The following is a 24,592-nucleotide window of genomic DNA, read 5'->3' as shown; positions in this document are numbered from 1 at the left end:
AGCAGCTCTCTAGGGTTTCAGGCTGCTGTCACTCCCAGCACTATGTGCAGATGCCAGGAGTTGAACCTTTTGCAAAGCATGTGAACTACCATTTATTCATGGCCCTTTCCATAGCTTTGTCAAGGGCTCACACACTCTGGAATGCTCCTCCTTACCACTTGGTCTCCAAGATGGCACTGCTGCTGCTAAACTCCCAATCTCACTTGTGGGAAGGATTATCCAGTGGTGCTGGCACTAGAACCAGCCAGGAGCTGAGCAGCTGTTATAGTACTGCTGCCAAGGCAGGCCACAAGATGACAGCTGGGACAACAGTGCTGCTAGGGGGTGGGGAGTGAAAGCAGGAGTTGCGTGGAACCAAAGACAGCCTAGTCAGGACCCCACTCCCCCCCCCACAAGACCCCTAGTGCCGACCAAGCCTGCTAAGCCCAGTGACACCACTCACTTCCACCCCCACAAAGATACCTTCCATAACAGAAAAGGATGGATTTTGTGAAGTTACTTACCCTTGGCCCTGGCAAACCAGGTACACCCTTTTCTCCCTTTTCTCCGAAAATCCTAAAACCCTGAAAGGGGGAGAAATGGCCAAAGACGCTTGGATTAATCCACACCTCAGCATGCAAACAAAAAACACAATGCAAGCCCAAGATATAGAAAGCAAATGATCTCCATGTGAGAAACAATGGGGCACAGGTATTTTCATTGAAGTTACAGATAGAAACAATTTGGTTTCATATCTGTAGTTCAAATCTGTAATTCATACCTGTAGATACCCTGATTTGCAATCAGAGATTAAATCAGTTTCCCTAACTGGAAACTGTGTTTTAACTAATTCCGAAGTCTATGTGACAATTCTGTACATTGAAGAGTGCTTGAGTAACGCTTGGCATATGTGTGAACCTTACACAGTTCACCTCATATTAGGTAAAGAGCCTCACAGAATATCAGCCAGCTACAGAACTAGCTTCTCCCTCCTAACCTGAATGGAGGCTTCATGTAGCTTAGCAAAGAGGCTTGGGATTTCTTCATGCCCAAATAACAAAAAAATGGAAAACCAAAAGGTAACAATAAGGCACTTTGGGGAGGAAAGGAAAGAGGAGTCGACCACCAAAAGCAAACACAAAAAGATGTATCACAGGACCCTAAGAGTGGAACTCCATCCCACTCCATGATATTGGCTTGGGTTGGTGTATAGTCTCTGCTGGTGGAGAGGAGGGCTTTACAGTGATGGAGGTCCCAGCTTTACTCAGTTGGGAAGCTGGCAAAGAGATAAACAGAACAAAATCTCCTTCCCAATTTCCTCCCTGGACACTACTCCATTCTGCCCTGCTGTTCATCAGCAGGGTTAGGATTCCTCTGCCTCTGTAATAATGTCAGATAATAACAACAGATGAAATAATAATAATAGATGAAAGGGCTTTCCAGTGGCAGGGAGCTGAAATGGAAAGGGATGCAGGTGGGAAGGAGAGAGGATATTCTTAGGCATAACCATAAAACTATTACATGTAGACCAGGAGTAGCCAACAGGATGCCCTCCAGATGTTGCTGCACTGTACAACTCCCATATTTCTGACCATTGGCCATGCTGGTTGAGGCAGATGGATGCTGTAGTCCAACAACATCTGGGAGGCATCATGTTGTCTTCCTCTGCTGTACAGCAAGGGAGCTAAACAATACAGGAAGCTCTACCTCCCATATATCTTATCTGAGTGCAAAGCCCTTTCCCCACTTGCGATTACCAGCAACTGGTATTAGCAAGGCATACTTCTTCCAACACAGAGGCAGAACAAACTGTACCCATGATGGCTAGTAGCCATTGACAGCCTTTTCCTCCATTTGTCTAACGCTCTTTTAAAGCCATCCAAATTGGTGGCCATCAGTAACTCTTGTGGGAATGAATTCCATTGTTTGCACCGTGTGAAGAATTACTCTCTTTTTTTGGTCTCTAATGAATCTTCCAACATTCCACTTCACTGGATGGCTGTGACATAGTTTTTCAAGAAAGGGTGAAAAGCTTTCAGCTGTCCTCTCTCACCAGTGCTGCTATGGCTCAGGTAACTTGGTCATACAAAACCCTTGCAAATCATTGACTTCCTGCTCCATTACCTAATGTTTCAGGAGCATAGCTGAGCATACAGCTGCATCACAGTATGCAGCAAGGGTCCCATGCATATATCTGGCATTATCTGTGGCTCATACAAGCAAAGGGAAGAGCTCTTGAACATATGGAATGCCCACATGCATTCTGCATGACTCTTTGATCTGAAAAATGGGATGTGTGAAAAAAGAGCATTTCCCTTCTTCAACAAAACATAGATCATGTTTACTACCACAAACCCAAGAAGCCAAAAAGAATATTTGTCTTTGGGGATAGTAAGTAAGAAAGCTCATAACACTGATACAATTCAGATAATTTATCTCATGCTTCAAAACTTTCCTAAAATATTTATTCCTTAGTGTTCCTTAGACTGTTAAAGAGGCTGTAAATTTTCCTAAAATATTTATACTGGACTGTAAAGGGGTTGTAAAATTTCCTAAAATGTTTAGTCCTTATAGACTATATGGAATCAGATTTACTAAGTTTTAATGTCTGTGGAACTTGATCATGGCCACCCAAAGAAAGTGGGGAGAAGGGGAAGACTAGCAAGTCAGTGCTCAGCTGCTGGAGAGCAGCAACAGGAGATTGCACCATGTAGATGCACTTCAAAGTACTTCAAAGAGATAATGTAGGGAAGTGGCTCTTGCACCTCACTTATTTTATACCACTGTATAAAACATCTGAAACCTCCAAATGTTGTTGGACTGCAACTCACACCATTCTTGACCAGAAGCCATGCCAGCTGTGGCTGTTGGGAGTTGGGTCCAACAACGTCTGGATAAACGCAGATCACCCCCCTTCCCAATGGCTTTATGCCTTCTTTATAAGCCCTTTGTATTAAAAGAACTAGAGGAGTGGAAACATAGCAAACTCTTGTGCCATGGCATAAACAAACTTACTGGAGGACCAGGAAACCCAGGAGGACCAGGAAAGCCTTCAGGACCAGGAACACCCTGAAAAAAGACGCGAGAGGATTTATAGAAAATACTGGCAATTCCAAGGAAATGGGAACCATTTTAGAACATTCAAACCCTAATCCAGTGTTTCCCAAACTTGGGTCTCCAGCTGTTTCTGGACTACAATTCCCATCATCCCCTGACCACTGGTCCTGCTAGCCAGGGATGATAGGAGTTGTAGTTCAGAAACAGCCTGGAGACCCAAGTTTGGGAAACACTGCCCTAAACTGTGTTTAATCTTATGGTTTGTTGTAACAAGTCAGCATTTTAAACTATCCTTTGAAGTTGGCTTGCTAACATTAAGAGCAGTTTGGTGGGTGTGGATGACAGGCAAGCAGTAATTAATCTAAAATGGAAGCAAAAGTTCCAAACTCCTTGCTTGTGGCACTGGAAAAGGAAGGAGTACATGAACCTGAGGATAACCTAGATTTGCGCCCATAACATTTAGCTCTGGTTTAGCATTAACTAAAAAACTAGCCCCATCTTGCCTAACCAAATCAGCTGAGACGGCCCAATTTAATCCCAGATAATATGTAAAAATACTCAGTCACTTCATCTTGTGTTTTAGCAAATACACATGAACCCATCTTGAAAATATAATGACTGGCGAAACATGCATCATAAAAACCGAAAGCTGCTATTTGTCTGCCCTTACTTGCTTCCTTAAGAGATTACATTTTCCACCTGGGTTACTGTAGTTTCACGATTCAGAGGGTTTCTGTATAGAAGCATGTGGTATGTCAACGCTCCCAAACTAATGATTAAAACCTTGGGAAGCCTTTTGACTGCTTCCTCTTCTGGGAAAGCTTAAGTTCTCAGCAACAAGCAAACAACCAGAAAAAAATGTTCCAAAATGCTTAGGTCACCTTGGTGGTGGTGGGAAAACAGTGTTGGAAATCATTGATCAAGGCTTCTGGAAATCAGACCAAGTGAGTTAATCATTCACAGAGTTGAATAAATATCGAGCATCCGCAATAACTGGCCTCAATTGTCTCTGCCCTCCTTGAATAACTAATTTCAAAGTAGGCTGATAAATATTTTTAATCACCTTAGGGGCATGAGACACATTGTTATCTTGGCTTTTTCCCTGGGGAACAAAAGGTCAAAAGGATGCTTCTAACCTCTAAGCAAATTCCTGCCAGTTATCACAAGACAGTGTGCCAAAATAGTGCTGAATCAAGGATTTCTCAGTGCATCAGTTCAATAAAGAACCAAGAGGTGGAAAAAGGTAAATAGACCATCTCTTCTGAGTTTGCATTTTGATGAATGCATGCACAAGGCAGGTCTTAAATTTTCTGTTGCAACAGAGTTCTCTCCCCTCCTTGCAAGGAGGTTGGAGAGACCCAGAACAATGGTGTGCAAGCCCCTATAAAGACTTTTGAAATTGTCTACCCTGTAGCCCAAACCTAGGCCCCCAAAACATCATACGTACATCAAAGAAGGAGGCAGTCTCCAGCAGAAATTTGAGAGTGTTGCTTCTTTCCTGTCTGACAGGTTATCTGATAATGCCTTACTTGATTGTATTTTCTGGATAGCCTGGCTATTCCTTTGAGATGGTAAATACTTTAGTTCCTGAATCTCTTACACATATTTATAGTTTGCTCAGCTTAACAGATACTTGCCAGACTGTATTTGAAGGGAGGTGCAAGACAATTGGAAAGCTTTCATTTCCGACTTCCGGTCTAGCGAGACTCTGAGCCAGGCGGGGATCTCTTCGTTGCGGAGGATCCCGAACTCTCCGGGGGAAAATAGGGGTGTCGCAGGGCGCAGCGAACCCCTGAAAAGTATCTGCAGGACGATACGGATACAGAGGTTCCCGTGGAGCCGAAACGCTGATCCCCGGCCGTCAGGTAACTCCGTTTTGGAGCGAAGAGCACGGCGGGGGGGGAAGCGGGCTGAGGGAAGCCATAACTGCCTCTGGGGAGCGAAGCCCCGAGCCTGGAGGAGGAACGCTAGATTCTCAGATAAAAGGACAATTTCGAATTAAAGAAGGAGGCTGTACAAGTTTGATTAAGCTAAAATTCGAGTTGGAAAAGAAGAATTTAAGAGAGCTTAACTTCCACCCGAGATCGCATTAGACGCAGAGCGCTAAGCAAAGCGGAAAAAAACGTACGAGTCGCTAGCGGACAGAACTCTCTCTCCCTGAAAACTTTCTAAAGTGCTGGATATTAAGTAGCAGGGGAGGAAGGCAAGGGGAGAGCCAAAAGAAACAATATAATCTCTGGACGGACTTTGTACCTGTTTCCCCAGCCTGTGACAAGGTAGAAGGAAAGAAAGGATAGTGCGATCTTTTGAAAGTACTGCGTGAGAGAAGATAAGAGAAATAAGAGACGCCATTATTTCCCCCACGGTCAGCACGTACCAGGAGAAGGAGGAGGGGATAAGAGGGGGAGTGCATGACAGGGGGTTTACTACCCAGCAGAGACGTGGACAAAACAAAATATACTAAAGGTTCCTCCCTATCTCCCTCTCAGAGAGAAAATCCTTATTAGAACACAGCGGAGATTTGAGATTTGGGGTGCTCTCCTCTTCTTTTGCCCTTTCAAGACACTCACTCCCCCCTGGCTAGCAGGATTAACAGCGCCCTTGCGGTAGAGGAGGAAGCTGCAACACAATATACTATTGTAATATATCACTACTTCATTTATTCTTCCTACCCACCCGACTCATCGGAACTGGGTTGGAAGCGAAAAACAGAGCGCTGTCTAAGGGGCTTCCGGAGCCTCTGGAAAGTGATTTCAATCGCGGCCAAAAGGAGTTAGCCCAATTGAGGGCAAGAAGATAAAACAGGATTGGAAGACAGTGAAAGGGGGATTAGCCCAATTGGGGGCAAGAAGACTCAGAAAGAAAGAAAAGGGAACTGGGGTATTAAATTTTGGAAGTGAAGTTGGAATCCTCATATTTAACGGATTAGCCTAATTGGTGGCAAGAAGTAAGAAGACTAAAATCGGACCAAATTCGCAAAGACTGCAAACTTAAGGAGACAGTGGGAACTGGAATATAGACTTCCTCATTCTTTTTCTAAATTGAGTTTTCTGTTGGGGGAGGGGGGAGTTGGTTCTCCGGGAAGTGGGAAGAAGGGAAAACGGTATACTGGGTTTAATTTAAACGGTTCAGCGGAATCAGACCAAAATCTCACAATGTCATACACGCAGAAAAAGGTAGGGGAGGGGGGGACCCCAACTGAAAGAAAGGGGTCCAAACAAGAATCTGATTTCAGAGCAGAAATATTAAAAATGTTCAGTGAAATTAGACAGAGTGAAAAGAACTTAGAATCAAAAATTGAACAGGTAGACGCAAGAATTGGAAAAATGGATAAGAAAATAGATGAGACAGTAAGAGAACTCAAAGGGCAAATTAAGGAAGTATCTAAAAGAACCCAAGCATTAGAAGAGGGGATGAAAAAGATAAAAACGGAAATAAGAGAATTAAAGCGAGAAGAAGATAAAACTAAGATGGGACTCCAGGAGACCAACAAAACCCAAGAAGAAATGTGGGATGCCATCTCTATGAGTGAGCTTCGACAACGGGAAGCAAATCTGAGGATGAGAGGGATACCAGAAACGCAGAATGAGAATATCAGACAAAAGTTAATAGTAGAGCTGGCGCGGTGGCTGGAACTCCAGGAAGGTGAAGTAGCAAATATGATATCGAACGTCTTCAGAATGAGGGTTAAAACAAACAAAGTGAAGAAATATCCAGGAGACTGCCTCATAATTTTCAAAGATAGGGACATGAGAAATTTGGTCCTTCAAAAAAATAGAGAAAAAAGGCTAATTATAGACGGTAGCTACACAATCATTTTCAAGGACATTCCAATTAGATTATTGAAACGGAGAGACCCCTATAAAGCAATAGTCCAAACTCTCAAAAAGAATAATATAGAATTTAAATGGGAGTTCCCCGAGGGGATCTCCTTTTTTTACAAGAGCAAAAGGCATAGACTGACCAATCCGCAAGAGATAAGTAAATTTCAAAGGAAATACAAAGAGCTGACGGCAGAAGAGGAGGAAGAGGATAAGGGCGCATCAGGAGGAGAAGAGACAAAGAGGAAAAACAGCCAGAGAGACGAGAAACAGGAGGAAGAAGAGGCGAGAGAGGAAGAGGAGGAAGAAGAGGAGGAAGGCATCTAAATACATTTAAGTAAAATAATATGGCTTTAAAAATCTGGAACTGGAATGTGAATGGCTTGAATGAAAAGAAAAAACGCAACAAGGTGGAACAATTTTTAAAGAAGAAAAACTTAGACATAATTTGTCTACAAGAGACCCACATCGCAAGGGGTCACAGAAGGATCCTGATTAATAAGAGATTAGGCAATGAATTTATATCCTCAGATAAAAAGAAGAAGAGAGGAGTGGTAATGTACGTCAAAAGCAAAATAGAAGCCCAACAAATATTCAAAGACGATGAAGGAAGAATGATGGCAATTCAGATCAATTGGCAAGGTGAAAAAATAATAGTGGTCGGGATCTATGCGCCAAATGATAATAAATCCGAATTTTACAAAAAATTGGAGGACAAACTATTAGAATTTGCAGACCAAAAGATAGTTTTGATGGGAGATATGAACGGGGTGGTCTCCTTAGAAATGGATAGACTAAGGAATAACAGCTCAAAAGAAGGGAAGTTACCTAAGTCTTTTTTTGAAATGATAAAGAGCTGTAATCTAATAGACATCTGGAGGCTGAGATACCCACTAAGAAAAGAATTCACATTCTACTCCGACCCAAATGAATCTATGTCCAGAATTGACCAAATTTGGATATCAAATGAGCTGGCACCGAGAATATCCCAGGTAGAAATTCAACCAAGAGTAATCTCAGATCACAGTCCTTTGGAAATAGAAATCAAGAGTTTGGAAGAAAGATCGTTTAGATGGAAAATGAGCGACTACTTATTGGATGATCAAAAGGTAATTGAAGAGGCGAAGAAGAAATTGAAAGAATATTTTGAAGATAATTGGGACAAAGGAACGAAGAAGAGTGTGGTCTGGGACGCAGGCAAGGCGGTGATGAGGGGGTACTTTATCCAACAGAATTCGATTAAAAGAAAGAATAGAGAAAAGGAAAAGAAGGAACTATTAAGACAAATTATGGAAAACGAACAGAAACTGATAAAAGAGCCAAATAATGCCAGAATCAAACAAAGTATTAAAGTGTTGCAAAAGGAGTTCGAAATGATGATAAACAAAGAAGTTGAATGGAATATTAAAAGATTAAGACAAAAGAATTTTGAATTTGCAAATAAAGCAGGGAAGTGGCTGGCATGGCAGACTAAGGAAAGAAAAGAGCGAAATACAATAAACAAAATAGAGGTGGGTGGAGAGGAGATAACCAACCCTAAGGGGATTAGGAAAGGACTTTTGGATTTCTACAAACAACTGTATAGAAGGAAAGAAAAGAACAACACAAGGAAAATAGAAAGATATTTAAAAGAGAAAGAAGTACAGAAGATTCCAACAGAGGCACAAGAGAGACTGAACACCCCAATAAGATTGGAAGAGATAAAAGAGGCAATCAAAAAACTGAAAAATGGAAAAGCCCCGGGACCAGATGGCTTTACAGCAAGGTACTATAAAGAACTAGAGACAACTCTGACACAACCAATGAAAGAAGTGATGAATATGATTTTGAAGGAGAAAGAGATTCCGGAGACGTGGAGAGAAGCACTCATAACATTTATTCCAAAAGACGATGCAGATCTGACGCAAGTCAGAAATTATAGGCCAATCTCCCTATTGAATACGGATTATAAAATCTTCGCAGGGATACTGGCAGAAAGGCTGAAAAAGGTTTTACAAGGAATTATACATGAAGATCAGGCAGGCTTCCTTCCCGGCAGACAGATGAGAGACAATGTGAGAAATATTGTAAATATTATAGAATATCTGTCTGCTAGGAATGAGAAGCAGGCAATGCTAATGTTTGTGGATGCTGAAAAAGCATTTGATAATGTATCATGGGACTTTCTGCTGAAAAACATCGAACAGAGGGATATGGGCAACGATTTTCTCAACGGAGTAAAGGCGATATACACGGAGCAAAGAGCCAGATTGATAGTAAATAGTGTGATTTCAGAAGAAATAAAAATCTCAAAAGGCACTAGACAAGGCTGTCCACTGTCCCCATTGATATTCATCATGGTTCTGGAGGTGTTACTAGACTCAATAAGGAAAAAAGAAAGAATAAAAGGGGTGGCGGTAGGAAAAGACCAACATAAAGTAAGAGCCTTCGCAGATGACTTGGTGCTGACGGCTGAAGATCCGCTGGAGTCAGCTACAGAAATATTGGATGAAATTGAGAAATTTGGAGAGGTAGCGGGGTTCATAATAAATAGGAAGAAAACAAAAATCATGGTTAAAAATATGGAGAAATCAGCGACGGAAGAATTGCAGCAACAAACAGGAATTGAAATCGTCAAAAAAGTGAAATACTTAGGAATTTGGCTGACCCCAAAAAATATCGACCTATACCAGAATAACTATACACCGACATGGAATAAAATTAAGAAGGACTTGATAATATGGAATAGACTAAAATTATCCATTTGGGGCAGAATTTCTCTAATTAAGATGTCAGTATTGCCCAAAATGTTATTCCTATTCCAAATGCTACCGATCTTAAAAGGAACGTTGATTTTTAAAGAATGGCAGAGGTTGATCGCAAGATATGTTTGGCAGGGGAAAAAACCAAGAATTAAACATAAATTATTGATAGATGCAAAGGAAAGGGGGGGTTTTGCCCTGCCCGACTTAAAGATATATTATGAGTCAGCATGCTTATGTTGGCTGAAAGAATGGATCAACCTGAAAAACACAAAGCTGTTAGATCTGGAAGGATTCGATAATAGAGCTGGATGGCACGCCCATTTATGGAAGGAGAAGAAAAAGGGTTATAAATCATTTGAAAACCATATCTTTCGGAGAGCCTTGCTGGAGGTATGGGATAGATATAAAAACATTCTGGAAGTCGGAGTCCCACATTGGCTGTCCCCATTAGAGGTGTTGGCAGTTAAAAAAGTTAATATGAGAGACAACTGGGCGACTTATGGAGAATTGGTGAGGAAGGAAGGGGGAAAATGGAGGATAAAACCATACGAGGAAATAAAAGGGCAGGTTTATGATTGGCTACACTACCTCCAAATAAACGAAATGTTTAAGAGGGATGAAAAAGAAAAAGGGTATAGAGAAAGAGAATCCAAATTTCAAATAGAAATAGTGAATAACAACCATAAGGTGATTTCAAAAATGTATAAAATCTTGTTAGAATGGTATACGATGGATGAGGGGGTGAAAGATACGATGATTCAATGGGCCAGAGATTTGGGACAAAACATAGAAATAGATGATTGGTACAAAATATGGAACGAAAACATAAAATTTACAGCCTGTGTCTCCCTAAAAGAGAACTCAATGAAGATGGTGTATAGATGGTACCTGACGCCAGTAAGATTAGCTAGAATGTATAAAATCAGTAATAAATGTTGGAGGTGTGGAGAGAAGGAGGGTACATTCATGCACATGTGGTGGGAGTGCAGCAAAATAAGGGAATTTTGGGGGACTATACACAGTGAACTGAAGAAAATATTAGGATATAATTTTGTTAAAAAACCGGAAATTTTTCTATTAGGAATAACAAGAAGGGATATAATAAGGAAAGACTGTAAATTTTTTCAATATGCTATTACGGCGGCAAGGATGCTGGTGGCCCAGAATTGGAAAGGAAAAGAGGTCCCGACTCTGGAAGACTGGAGGGCTAAACTTATGGATTACGCAGAATTGGACAAATTAACAGGCAAAATAAGATATCAAAAAGATCAGAAATTTTTGGAAAACTGGGGGAAATTTACGGATTATTTGGAAATCGTATGTGAGGAACAGACAACGTTAGTGTGTCTCAAAGAAGCTTTGTGAAAGAGTGAGGAACATTATGCAAAGAGAAACATAGAAAGAATTGTAACGTTTAATGGTAATGTTGAAGCTAAGAAATGTGTAGATAGGATAGAGGGTGCGAAAGATTGTCGGGAAAGTTGAGGGAGGTCTAAACAGAGAAGAGAGATGAGATGTAATGGGATACAAATAAGTTTTTCTTTTTTGTGTTGCTAAAATTCAATAAAAATATATGAAAAAAAAAAGGAAAGCTTTCATTTCCTTTCTCCATGCAGAGAAATATTGGGGGTCCATTTGGGAGAGTCAAAATGGCTTCAGGATTGCTCTCCTTACTATTTCAGACACTATACTTATGTATGTGTGTTTGCCTTGTACAATTATGAACATTTATTCTATATTTGAGACCTTAGAATTCCTATAACAAAACATTCAGGCTTGGCTTGGTCTGACTTCTGCCACAACTCAAAGCATCAACATCATCTGGCCAAGCCAGAGAACCAATCTACCAAAAGATCAATTCAGTGGGTTCTCCCAATTTCACACTAAACATGGGATGGGAGATTCCAAAGTTAAAGACAAACCTTAGCTCCTTGCTGTCCTTTGGGGAATCCCATGAATTCCTGGATCCCTGTAGAAGGTGGAGGACCAGCGGGCCCTGGAAGCCCAACATCTCCCTATTGGAGGAAAAGATTATGAATGAGGCATGAGGCAATTTAGAATGTATGCCTTGCATGGGTAAAGCACATTCAAGGGGTTTTAAAGCCAAAAGAAAAAAAAAGCTTGGAAATCCCAGAAGCTGGAATCACACATCAGTTGTCAAAAGACATGCTGAGTGCAAGGGAAACTTAGAAGGGGCTGAGTGGGTGTTGTTGGTTATGAACACTGGTAGATATTCTAGGTGAGAAAAGTCCACCCGAAATTTGGTTTGGTAAAGAGCCCCGTGGGTACAGGATAGCAGCCTGAATTGCAAGTTGGTGGGAAAGATAGCAAAGGAAAGCTTCTGCACTCAACAGGCATTTGGTTGGCCACTGTAGGAAGAGGGTGCTGGACTAGACTGAACCCTTGGCTCAGCCCAGCTGACCAAACATAGGAAGTTGCCTTATAATGAGTCAGGTCCTTGATCCCTCTAGCTCAGTATTTCTACAATGACTGGCAGCAGCTGCCCAAGGTATCAGGCAGAGGGCCTTTTCCCAGCCCTGACCTGCAGATGCCCGGGGACTGAAATGAAGACCTTCTTCATTAAAAGCAGCTGCTCTGCCACTCAGCAGCAGCCTTTCCCTGTATTCTTAAGACTGCTTCATCAAGGAAAGAGGATTCAGTGGAGTACAACTTTGGATCTGACTTTCTATTTATCATATTCAGGGGGAAAGATAGCAATGGGGTCAGTCTCTCCAGAACAGCTGCTATACAAACCAAATATCAGTCAAATGAAGCTTGAATTAAGAGTTTTGAGGGAAACTGTTTTGAATGTATAGTGGGACCTGAGTTGAATGGGTCGCTACTCTGACTCAGGGCTTATCCATATTTCCTCTGGTCCTGTTGCTTTCCCCCCTGGGGAATTCCATCCGCCCTTTAGCACTCAACTGGAGTAAATGGCAATTTGGGTTTTCCTTGGAAGGTCATGGGGCGGGGTGCACTATTGGGCCTCCGGAGTCTGCCTACCTCCTCCCACTCAGCTGCCCTACAGCTGGGGGGAAAGCAGCAGGTGGACCGTTTGGGCAGCACGGAGCCTGCGTGCACCCAAGCCACCACGCCTCTCCCAGGAGAGATGTGTGGCTCAGGCGTGCTGCAGGCACTGCGGTGAGTGCCACCCGGCATTTTGTCACCTCTCTCAGTGGTGACACCAGGGGCGGCCTGCACCCACCACACACCCCTTCCTCTGCCCCTGATTCCAGTAGTATTTGATCTGACTCGCAGTAGCTCTCTAGGGCTTCAAGACCAAACACTGGAAATGGTTAGGGTTGTTGATACATTTGCTCCTGAGTAACTCCTTTCGTTTGATGAATCAAATGAGGTTCCTAACTGGGGATTAAATGGCTGGGATAACCATTAGCAGGATGCCTAAGCCCATTTCCAAATATCAACACATGGCAAAGCCAAAATAAATTGAACTTGCCTTTGCTCCTTTTTCTCCTTGGAAAACTAGGCCACTGTTACCCTGTTGAAAACCAAAACCAAATAAGCAATGTATTATGAAACATAAACCTGTTTCAGATTTGTAGGAAAATGAGCAAAAAAACACAAATCAAGAATCTCCTAAAATAACTAATGCATAGTGCTCTTGTTATTACATTCATTTATTACCTCCCTTCACTAGCAGGTTGCAGGATGGGTTATTATAATGATTTAAAATTCAGAACTAAAACCCTTTAAAAGAAATGGCAGAAACAGGAATTGATTGGGCCCTGAAAACACATATCTCAGGTGTCAAAGGCCAGGGTAAAGCATTCACTGAAAGCTGTAGAGTGAAGGTGTCAGATGCACCTCTGTGGAGAGGGAATTCCACAGCTTGGGCTGCCATGGAGAATGCCTTGTCCTGGGCTGCCACCCCTTGAGCTTCTGGGAGCTGTAGAACTACAAAGAGCCCCCCCTCTACTGGTCTTAACACCTGATGGGGGGCTGGTATAGCTGTTTCAAAACAGGGGTTATAGGAGTCCCAAAGGCTCCTATAATCTGGCCGCTGCATATTGGACCAGTATAAACAGTAATCTGGCCGCTGCATATTGGACCAGCTGAAGTTTCTGAGTCATCTTCAAGAGCAGCATTGCCATTATCCAATCTGAAAGCTACTGGCAAAGTCTTTTCTGGCCATAAGGAGCAAAGCTGGCAAGCCAGCCAGAACTAGAAATATATACTTCTAGCCAATGAGGCCAATTGGTCTCTAGTGACAATGCTGGATCCAGGAACACCTCCAAGCTATGAACCTGCTCCTTCCACGGTACAAGCCATCTTCACACCTCTTGGACTTGAGAACTTAGAACACAAAACACCTTTGCCTTTACAGGGTTCAGTTTCAATTTCTTGGCCCACATCCAGGCCCACAGCCTCCAAACACCTGCCTAGCACCTCCATGACTTCTCCTGATTTAGATGGAACAGAGAGTTAGAGATGAGTGTCGTCCACAAATTGCTGACACTCAAGATAACAGCTCCCAGTGGCTTTCTATATATCTTAAATAGCATGGGGAGAAGATGGAACCTACAGGACACCACAGAAAAGTTCTCATGGCATCGAATAGTAGCTTCTTTTGACTGCTTTCTGGAAACGGCCCTGGATGAAGGAGCAGAACTACTGAAACACAGTACCACCAGAGACTCCATGTCAACAGTATCAAAAATCTCTGAGAGATTAAGGAGAACAAGCAAAATTGAACTTCCTGCATCTCTCTCCCAGCAAATGCCATCTACCAGGATGACCAAGGCAGTTTCAGTACCATGCCCAGGCCTGATGCCAGGTTGAAATGGATCCAGATAAGTATATGTAATAGTTTCCTCCAAGCATGCCTGAAGCTAGACGACCATATTTGATCCGAAAGCTTTGATGTTGCTTAAAGGATGCAAGGAAAAACAACGTTATCTAATGAATGGAAATGTCTAAAATCCAAGAATCAAGGCAATAATCAAACATACTTACCACAGGACCTGGGGGGCCAGGTGGACCTGGTGGCCCCTAAATGTAAAAAAAGAAAACCAAAAAAATTACATATAGGAATTTACACTTGGCTGGGATGTCAAATTTTTTTAAGGCATGGGCATGAAAACAGAAAAAGAAGAAGCAAAGACAGGCACAAAAAGAAATGAAGGGTGGGTGTCTGTCTTACTATCCAAAAATTAACAGTTGTTTACTGTAGAGTATACTGCAAATGTAAGCACAGAAGCACAGAGAATGAATGGGTGAGAGCAGATGACACATCTCTCCCCTAATTCTGGTGGGAAGTGAAACGGCCTCTTTCCTCCCCACTCACCCATGCCACTAAATGTTGCCCTAACTTTTAAATAATGCTGTGTGCGTCCAAGGCCAAAGCATCTCCTCCCCAATAAGGATGGCGAACCAGTCATAGCTGGAAAAAGGTATTCCTAGAGCTCAGTGACAGTGTTCAATCCAGGAGCGACCGCAAACTGCAGAGCTGCTGCATCCATGGGAGTGCAACCCTGTCCAGAATAGGCTGTTTCATCACCTCTGCAAAGTGAGGACCTGGGACCTCTGTCTTTTCAGGATTCAGCTTCAGTTTACTGGGCCCATACTCAGCCCATCCCCACCTCCGGGCAGGGGTCTAACACCTCAACCACCTTTCCCAATTCAGGTGGACAAGAGAGACAGAGATGGGTGTAATCTGCATATTGATGACACTTTGTTCTAAGTCTCCTCATGACAGCTCCCAGTAACGCCATACAGATTTTAGCCTAGGGGAAGAGACGGAGCCCTCCGGGATGACCGCAGGGCAACTTCCATGGCACCAAAGCAGCCCTGGAGATAGGAGCAGAACCACTGAAGCACAGCTGAGTCCAACAACATCTGGAAGGCATCACTTTGGTTACTCTGCTCCATAGAAAATATAAACCATTCACAGGTTCAAAGAGCAGCAATACAACTAAACTCTAGTTAAGTGCACTTAGGATCTCGGCCTCAATGATGAATTGCTGCATTGTCTCTAGGGAAAGGAGGGAGGGGCTTCATTTCCACGATCAGTCATTCATTAACTGCACTTGTGTGTTTTCTCAAAGAAACTATTTTAACATTATGGACTGCTATAAAAATAACACCTAAAAATTTAAGCTACCAACATTAGTAGCAAAAATATAGCTCTGCACAACTGACAAAAAAAAATATGAATATAGCAAAATGACTATAGCAGGAAACATTATAATTAATGGCAAGGAGGGCAAACAGAAAGAGTGACTTACCGGAAAGCCAGGTAGCCCACCTGGGCCAATAGGACCAGTAGGGCCAGGGAAACCTTTAGGTCCCTGGAAAAAGAAACATTAGGGAATATAACTTGCAATATCATAGGCTTTAGGGTCGAGAATAACGGGCCATACATGCATGTATTATTCCCTTGTGCACAAAAAATCATATGCAGGCAAATTAATGGAGAATAATCCTTCCCATTTTAGGGAATGGTTATTCCTATTTATTTGTTATGGTAGCTGCTTTGCTGGTTCAGAAATAGTGATCTCATCTTTAAAATTGTGAGAACAGAAATAGTGCCAATGCAGTTTGCTGTTACTCCTCCCTTCCCTTGTGCATCTCTTGGGCTGCTTCTACTGTGGATAGTGGAAACAATAGTTTCACATTACATGTGAACTGAGAAACTGTGGCTTAATCTCAGTTTACGAACTAGAATGCGAAACCGGGATTTGATTCTTTAATGGATGGAACACGAAACCACAACTGGAGCATCAAAACCAATGTGTGAGGAAAGGAGGGAGCAAGTGGGCATGACACTTGTCCTCAATTAAGAACCATGGTTCATTAAGCTGAAATTGTTCTGTGTGTACTAGTCCATTGTGTACACCAGATCCACCTGCCGTTGTCATACAGTGCAGCAGTTATTTGCAGATCAATGTCGTGAGCAGAATTTGGTGAGCTTGAATCTCTTGCATGCTCTTTCATGGGTGGTCCCAAGAAGAAAACTAAGGATCACAACAGTGCACTAAAAATAAGTGCAAGCGGAGTTCAGCACATGCCATCAGCCTTAACATAGGCAGTACTCCACGTGTGGTATGAGCAACTAGAACTTGGTGTGCAGCTATAAAAGCAGACATAGTATGAGAATTGATCCCACACCATCCAGAAATGCTCATGGTCTTTGGGATGATGATATCTGTATTCAGCATTTCAAATAAACAGCACAATCCCAGGACAGCAAACATAAATAACACAAAGATGCATTTTGGTTCTCTTAAGGAGCTGCTTGTCAAGATTCAAAGCTTTTATCAGAAATGAGAGTGTATGGAAAACAAACTTACAACTGCACCATCCAATCCGGAACGACCTCTTTCTCCCTAAACAACAACAATAGCCTTTGATGAAGCCGAAATTAAATATTCAAACAAATGCTTTAATGCAGATGATGATAATGATACTATTACTCTTACTACCATTATCACAACAACTGGTTAACTATTACCTACATGCTAAGATGCAACATTACTGAGTGAAACATCTACCTTACTGGCTCAGATAAACATTAAGAAATAAAAATCCATGATTAAGCCTCAGATAGAGGCAAAATTATTTTTAAATGTCAAAAATAAAATATACATTTCTATTCATTTATGCCCTGTATGCATGAGCAATACAAACAGGTATGAAAATTGTAAACAGTTGATTGCAGTCACTTGCAGAAAATGCCCCCCCCCCAACCATAACACAAGCAACAAAATGAAATGTCTTGGACCAGCTTTCCTCAGCCTGGGTGGAATCTAGACACATATAAAAAAACATTGTGAATTTTTTTTAAAAAAAAAGTTTGAAAAATATATTAAATTTCTCATGGCTCACCATCACCATCTCGTGTCACATTTGTATAATACACTTTACAACACACTTGAAACATTGTATTTGCAGCTGTATAGCTGAGTCCCTGGTGCCTTTTGGATGCTTTGAACTACAGCTCCCATCAGCCCCAGTCAGCGCAGTCATAGTGCAAAATATCTGGAGGGTGCCAGGTTTGAGAAGGCTGGAGAAAGTATTATGCATGCTTCCATTTCTCCCTTGTTTGAACATATCTTACCTTCATTCCCTTAAAAACTCCCTGGGCAAAAGAAGGCTCGCCTTTTGGCCCCTTTGGTCCAGGGTCACCCTATATAGACACATAAAAACAAAAAATCCAACCAGTCAAGCATGTTTGTTTCTCTTAAAAAAAACAAGGGGCAGGGGTAGAAAGCAAAAACTTGAACATTCCTGAAACCAGTGCCAAAAAGCAAATGGATATAAGCAGGACCCAATTGTTCACCTTGTACCTCCCAGAACTCTCCCAAGGCCACAACCTCCTTGAGTGCTTTTAACAGGTCTGAATATGTTCTTGGACTGGGACAGTGCCTCTTGTTTGCCTGGGAAGAGCTGGAGAGATGAGCAAGGTATGTGTGTGGTGTCTCTGTGTGTGTGTGTGTAGAAACCTCTGAACTATACATGGGATGGGATGCACTCCATGCTAGGAAGGTAGCAGTTATAGCCATCACTTTTCCCACATTTGCATCTGACTTCACCCACCTTCAGAAAGGTTGCCGGCAGGGGCAAGCGGCTTTTAGGCTCAAAAAGGTTCCCCCCCCCCGACTTATCTGCAAAACTACCTTATACCACACCACTGCTCCCTGTAACCCTGTAAGCCCTGTAACAGTGGCTTTCCATAGTTTTGGACAGAATGCCTTCCCAACTCTCCAAACATAGGGTTGCCATATTTCAAAGAGTGAAAAGGAAATACAGTTATGTCTTGGGTTACAGACACTTCAGGTTGCGTTTTTTCGGGTTGCGGACCGCCAAAACCTGGAAGTACCATAATGGATTACTTCCGGGTTTCAGCAGTCGCGCATGCGCAGAACAGCCAAATTGCAACCCGCGTGTGTGCAAGTGCGCTGCTGCTGTAGGTTGCAGGCGCTGCGGGTTGTGAATGTGCATCCCACACGGATCACGTTCGCAACCCGACCCACTGTACACCAAAATCTACACTTCTGACATGGGCTGCCATATGTCTGGATTTCCACCTGGGTGCATTAAAGCTATTTCCGCCAGGGTGCTGTTTCCGACGGCTGAATCCCGGCTTTGTCCGGGAAATTTTAGACATATGGCAGCCCTACTTAACATAAGGCAGTACAACGAATTACCGGGGGACCTTGCACGCCAGGAAATCCATCTGGTCCTGGAACCCCAGGACTCCCAATAGTGCCATTACAGCCATCCAGGCCAGGCAAGCCTCTGTGTCCTGGCTGACCAGGATGTCCCTGTGCAAAGAGAGAAAAAGAAAATAGTGCATTAAGATTAGCATTTTGCAAACATCTTTGGACTTTAAAAAATGTACAATGATGTAAACAGTTGCTGTAAGAGGAATCAGTTTATCAAAACTAATGAAAAAAAAATGATTTAGCCAAATAGACAAAAATAAAATGGTTAACAAAAGCATAGCTGAACAATAATGACCTACGTGCGCTAACTCAGAACCCAGTGGTAATACACTTACTGCGTTCTTTATCATGCATTTGCAATAGCAAGCGCACTGGAGAAAACAAAGGAACACACTTGCAGATCTTCAGTCTACATGGAAATGAACACAAAAGCTCTCAGGATGGGTAATTATTATTTATACATCATCAGAACTCCCCAACCTCTGGATGCTTTAAGGGCTGCCTCATTCTGCATGTCTCAAGTCGATCATGGAGAACACCCTGGGGATGGTTTTCAGTAGTTCCCCACCCTCCCAACCTCACAAGGAGGAGGCACATGAAGAAGGGCCTCAGATGATGAATGCAGAGTCTGGGTCAGTTTATATGTGGAGAGGCGGTTCTTGAGGTATTGTGGTCCTGAGCCACTTAAGGCTTTATAGGTCAAAACCAGCACTTTGAATTGGTCCTGGAAACTAATCAGCAGCCAGTGCAGTTAGACCAGGACTGGTGTAATATGCTCAAACCATCTTGCCCCAGTGAGCAACATGGCCGCTGAATTCTGCACTAGCTTAAGTTTCCAAATATGATACGAAGCCTCCACATTCAGAGGCAGGTTGCATTTGACTCACAGTTCCAGTGCCACTGAAAACTGAAAAGTCTCCTCCTCAGGTGCCCGCTTTAAGGCGCAAGATAGAATATGTGAAGATATCCAATCACCTGTTTTGTTTTTTATAGAAAATGTACATTTTATGAAATTATTAAGCTTCACTTGAGATTAGATTGGGAAGGTAAGCATGTAAAGCCAAAATCATGTACAGTCAAAACAACCCCGGAGCTTCCCTCATGTGACCATCCATAACTTTTCAAAGTAGGCATGCCTCATGCAAGGTGAGGAACATAAAAGCTCTTTCTGTGGCAGGCAAGCCCAGTGTGGAAAGAACTTTTTAAGCTCTCTTCCTGACTTATTGGGCTCTGGGAAGGTCTTGCTCGGGCTCTGGAAACCTTTGGCAGATCTCAGATGGCCCTAGGAGATTTTGCAGAGGCCTCTAAAGCCCTTACGGGACCTTCCCAGAGCTTGGTAAGCAAGGTGAAGAGCTTGAAAAGCTCTTTCCACTCCGTGTGTGTTTAATTTGTTCTGTGTCTGCTGGCCTATCACCAAGCATGTAAAGCTGTGGTCGTGCAAGTTAAATGTGTGCAAGTTGCAAGTCTGCTGTACTCCACTCCTTTTTAAAAGTGGATTTGTTGCACTTGGTTGACAGAGCATTTTAATCCACTTTTAATTGCATGCACCTAAATATCTCTGCATGCTCCTTTAATCCCTCCTGCAAAATTCTGCCAGTCTGGGGACACCCTAAGACAACATTCGAACATGGAAAAGAAGGACTGGTGGGTTTATCTCTGTGCTCTTTCCTAAGGGCTATTATTGCTCTGAAGAGAATTGTGACGCTAGATGGCAGCAGCTGCAGCTTTAAGAAAATGTGCACCTCTGGATCCTCACTGTAAAGGGCACATAATTCTGAAGGGTCCTACTTAATCTGGGTTACTCTCTCAGTATTGTATGAACCAAAACCACCATATCAAACTCTCAAGAACTGAGAGGCAGAGCTTATTCAAGGTTTTTGCATTGTCTGACAGACATCACTGATAAATAAAGTATACCACATCCCAGAGGTAGCCAACCCTCTAGATGTTTTTGGACTACAACTCCCATCAGCCCTGGGGCTGGCCACGGCTGATGGGAGTCCAAGAACCACTAGTGGGCACAATGTTGGTCACATCAGAGATAGGCTGATTTTGCAAAGCAGTGGTGGAGAGCCTGTGGTCCTAAAGATGTTGTCGGATTCCAACTCCCACAAATGTACCTAAAGTGCTGTTGCTGCCTACTACTGCCAGGTAAACCCAAGGGAGCCCACTGTCAGAGGAGGGGATCTAATAGAGGATATAGCCAATGTTCTCTGCCAGTGTGAAGGTGGGTTCTAACATTGCCCAACAAAAGATTCCAATGCTTCTGCAAGAAATAGATATTTCACTGTGGAACTCCCTGCTTACTGACACCAGCGAGGCACCTTCACTGAACTCTTTTCAGAACCTGCGAAAAACATTTCTGTTCAGGTAAGTATCCCTGGATATGTCGAACGTTGACAAGTTCTAACCTGTTTCTAGTTTATCTTTGAACGTTCTAAACTGTTTGAACTATTTAAGCTGATTTCAACTGTTTTTATTGATAATTTCATTGTTTCTTTGTAAACCACTTTCAGACGTCCACCCCCTCCACGCCCCCGGACAATCAAGCAGCATATAAAAAGGTAAAGGGACCGCTGACCATTAGGTCCAGTCGTGGCCGGCTCTGGGGTTGCGGCGCTCATATCGCTTTATTGGCCGAGGGAGCCGGCGTACAGCTTCCGGGTCATGTGGCCAGCATGACTAAGCCACTTCTGACAAACCAGAGCTGCGCATGGAAACACTGCTTACCTTCCCGCCAGAGTGGTACCTATTTATCTACTTGCACTTTGACGTGCTTTCAAACTGCTAGGTTGGCAGGAGCAGGGACCAAGCAACGGGAGCTCACCCCGTTGCAGGGATTCGAACTGCCGACCATCTAATCGGCAAGTCTTAGGCTCTGTGGTTTAACCCACAGCGCCACCCGCGTCCCTAAGCAGCATATAAATTTTATGAAATAAATAAATAAAACAATACAAAGTTACTGGCAACCTGCTTAGATCTTGCAGAACAAGGTTCCGCTGGCAGAACAAGCACACTACTAGGTGACTTTAACATGGTGCTATTTGAGATACAACCTTGTATACATATAAGCCAGTTCCAACTATACAGTGCTGATTTGTGGGTGGGCTGCTTTTCAAACTGGGAGGAGCTTTCCCCCAATCTCAATCATCGCAGAGATGTATGGCGGGGCTGTGTGTGAAATGCCCCCCAAGTAGCTGTGTGGTTTTAAAAGATATTTTCTTTGTTTCACACTCTCCAGAAGGTATTGTCTAGCTAATGCATTTAATGTATAAACTGCAGCAGTTCAAACTGTGCTGGCAGCAACAACAATAAAATGAAATGAAATTAGGAGTTGGCAAAGGTCCCGCTAAAGGATTATTGGGAAAATTAGCCCACACTGGTGGAAACTCCTGATTTGCAGTTCTTGGTACATCCCCTGCCCAGCTTCCTCTCTGTTTAAAAGCTACTCCCTTTAAAAGCAGGAGAGTCTGCTATTGTAATCTCTCGTGTGCGGTTTAGGAGTAAAGTATCTTGTGTCAACACACCATACAGTAATAAAATATAAACACTGAACTGTGACTATTCAAAGCAAACACGTGCAATTCTTTATACATATCTTTATGTATTTAGATTTACAGCCAGAAGGCTGCAGATATCTCTAGGGACAAGCTCATTCAGTGGAAATGATAATTATATGTGTTTGCAAATAAAGGCCAGCAGCTCCTACCCACAAGTAGATAACTAGATAATACTACAGACTGTTTGTGGGCTACATTCTCTCCAGCTTCTACAATGTTATAAACAGCCTGGAGTAGCTTTCTTGATTTGAGATGGAGCTTACAGAAATGATGAGCTCAAATTGTACCTGTCATTGCTATAGGTCAATTCATGCTTTGCATTAAGCCTGCTCATTTGGGCACTATATAGCTGCAGAGCAGCAGAATGAGATGGTAGAATGGACTACACAGTGCCAGATTTCAGGTGAAGAAAATCACAGACTTATGCAGTTGAGAAATGATAAACAAAATTTAAAGCCCTGTTGTGTTCAAAAGTGGATTCCCTCCCTGAAATGGCAGGTCTCTTCCCTCTTACTGCTGTTAAATGTATGCTTACTACATAATGTGACTTACAATTATACATATAAAAAAACTTACAAGTATAAAAGTTTAAGGCTAACATCAAAGCCATAGGGCAAAAGCAAGTGTGGTGCCCTCAGCGCTACATTGGATACAAACCAATATACCAAATGTTCCTGCTCTATCAATTCACATTAAAGAGATTACAAGAGAGGGTGTTACGGATGACACAGTGACACCTTTTTCTAACACAGTGCCTGGGAATGGCCTGCCTTCTAAACTTTTCCAGAGGAACTGAATAAACATTGAAAAAAAGGGGGGGGGGTAGATTCACTCAAGGATGAACGCTAGCCCAATTTAATAAGCAGCTCTGTATATTATGAGAGCTGGAGGGGGGGGCCCTCTGGTGAGTTCCAGATCTTGCCTTTAAAATAGCCTGAGGTTCCTCCCCTGCCCCCAAACACTTTTAAACAGAACTGATAGAAGCCATTCCATGCACTATTTCATTGTGTTGTTTCCATTTAGCAAGCCTTGTATATTCAGCTGAAATGGTATAAACCTTGCATCTCGCTTTCCAAACTACTGAACCTTGTTCCATGGGAAAAACTAAACACATGCTGCAGGGTGGGGGGTTTTTAGAGGGCTGCTTCTCCCGTACATCTGTGGTTAACAGTTCATAAACACAGGCGGCTGCAGCGGCTGCTGCCAAGAGATTTCATCGGCCCAGCTGCATCAACACGGAAAGACAGAAACTTACCTGGCGGTCAACATTTCCTACACGACCTTTGGTGGCCCTTTCCCTCCTGCAAGGACTCCCACTGTGCAAAGGCTTTCCAGTTCCCTTAAAGGAACCCATAAGTCTTCTGTAGCAATCACATCCAGTCCTCACACAGATTGGAATGGGACTGCACTGGAAACCGTACCACATTTTTTCAAGCATTGGGAACTGTCCGTGTTCACGGAATTAACAAAAAAAAGTAAATTGGTACTAGCCAGTTTCTCCACGTGAAATATAAGAAAGGTGGAACTGGGAGGCAGATTCGTTCGGCTTATGGTTTATTGATGTTTAACAGTAATGATTGCATTTATTAATCCTGTGTGCTTATTATATTACTTACCTGAATTATACAACAGTGACTTGCCTATACACAGTTTACGGGAAATATGATGAGATGCAGCCTGCTTTTTAGGTCAGATAAATGACTATGCATTTTCTGGGGGCATGGGAAAAGCAAAACAATACAAACAGCAGCATTATTTCAAAACTTTATACTTAATTTTTTAAAACACAGAGAGACTTACAGGAACTCCGGATATTCCTGGAAATCCGGGGACTCCCATTGGGCCCTGAAAGGATTAAAAAGAGGCAGTTGATGTTTCATCTGATCCATAGATCTGAACTCTGTTTGCAATTTATGGTAGTTTAGAGTAAAGATGGACTAGTCACAGGTGATCAACTGATCTATTTGTCTATTTACCCTTTTCTTAAACACCTGAAATGTATATTTTAGGACCTACCTCCTTTTGCAAAAAACAAAAAGCAAAAGTCTTTTAAACTAGAAAGAACCCTGATCATCTTGGTTGCCCTCCTCTGAACACATTCCAGCTTGTCAATATTCTTTCTTAAGTTAAGAAGTGAGTGAAAACGATGAATCATGAGTTTAAAATACAAAACTGCATATGCTCTGAGTATTTTCAATGGTGGTGTTGTTTACTAAGACCACCTAAATTGTTTGTGTTTGGCCAAG

General features: G+C 42.6%; 1 protein-coding gene across 3 annotated transcripts in view; it reads right to left on the bottom strand.

Annotated features, from left to right (window-relative positions):
* The window catches only part of COL4A6 (collagen type IV alpha 6 chain), a 184,616-nt gene that overhangs the window by 49,887 nt on the left and 110,137 nt on the right, over positions 1-24,592 (bottom strand). For all 3 annotated transcript variants that reach the window (XM_081897303.1, XM_081897302.1, XM_081897304.1), the window contains exons 6-15: positions 24,147-24,191; positions 18,769-18,885; positions 17,679-17,747; positions 16,912-16,947; positions 15,847-15,909; positions 14,576-14,611; positions 13,055-13,100; positions 11,524-11,612; positions 2,995-3,048; positions 504-563 (exon numbers count right to left, since the gene is read on the bottom strand). In XM_081897303.1, the coding sequence (XP_081753429.1) occupies positions 504-563; positions 2,995-3,048; positions 11,524-11,612; positions 13,055-13,100; positions 14,576-14,611; positions 15,847-15,909; positions 16,912-16,947; positions 17,679-17,747; positions 18,769-18,885; positions 24,147-24,191 (615 nt within the window). The remainder of the gene's footprint in view (positions 1-503; positions 564-2,994; positions 3,049-11,523; positions 11,613-13,054; positions 13,101-14,575; positions 14,612-15,846; positions 15,910-16,911; positions 16,948-17,678; positions 17,748-18,768; positions 18,886-24,146; positions 24,192-24,592) is intronic.

The sequence above is a fragment of the Podarcis melisellensis genome, assembly GCF_964234715.1.
Source record: "Podarcis melisellensis genome assembly, chromosome: Z".
Classification (NCBI taxonomy): Eukaryota; Metazoa; Chordata; class Lepidosauria; order Squamata; family Lacertidae; genus Podarcis; species Podarcis melisellensis.
This window is presented reverse-complemented; position numbering and strand designations above follow the sequence as displayed.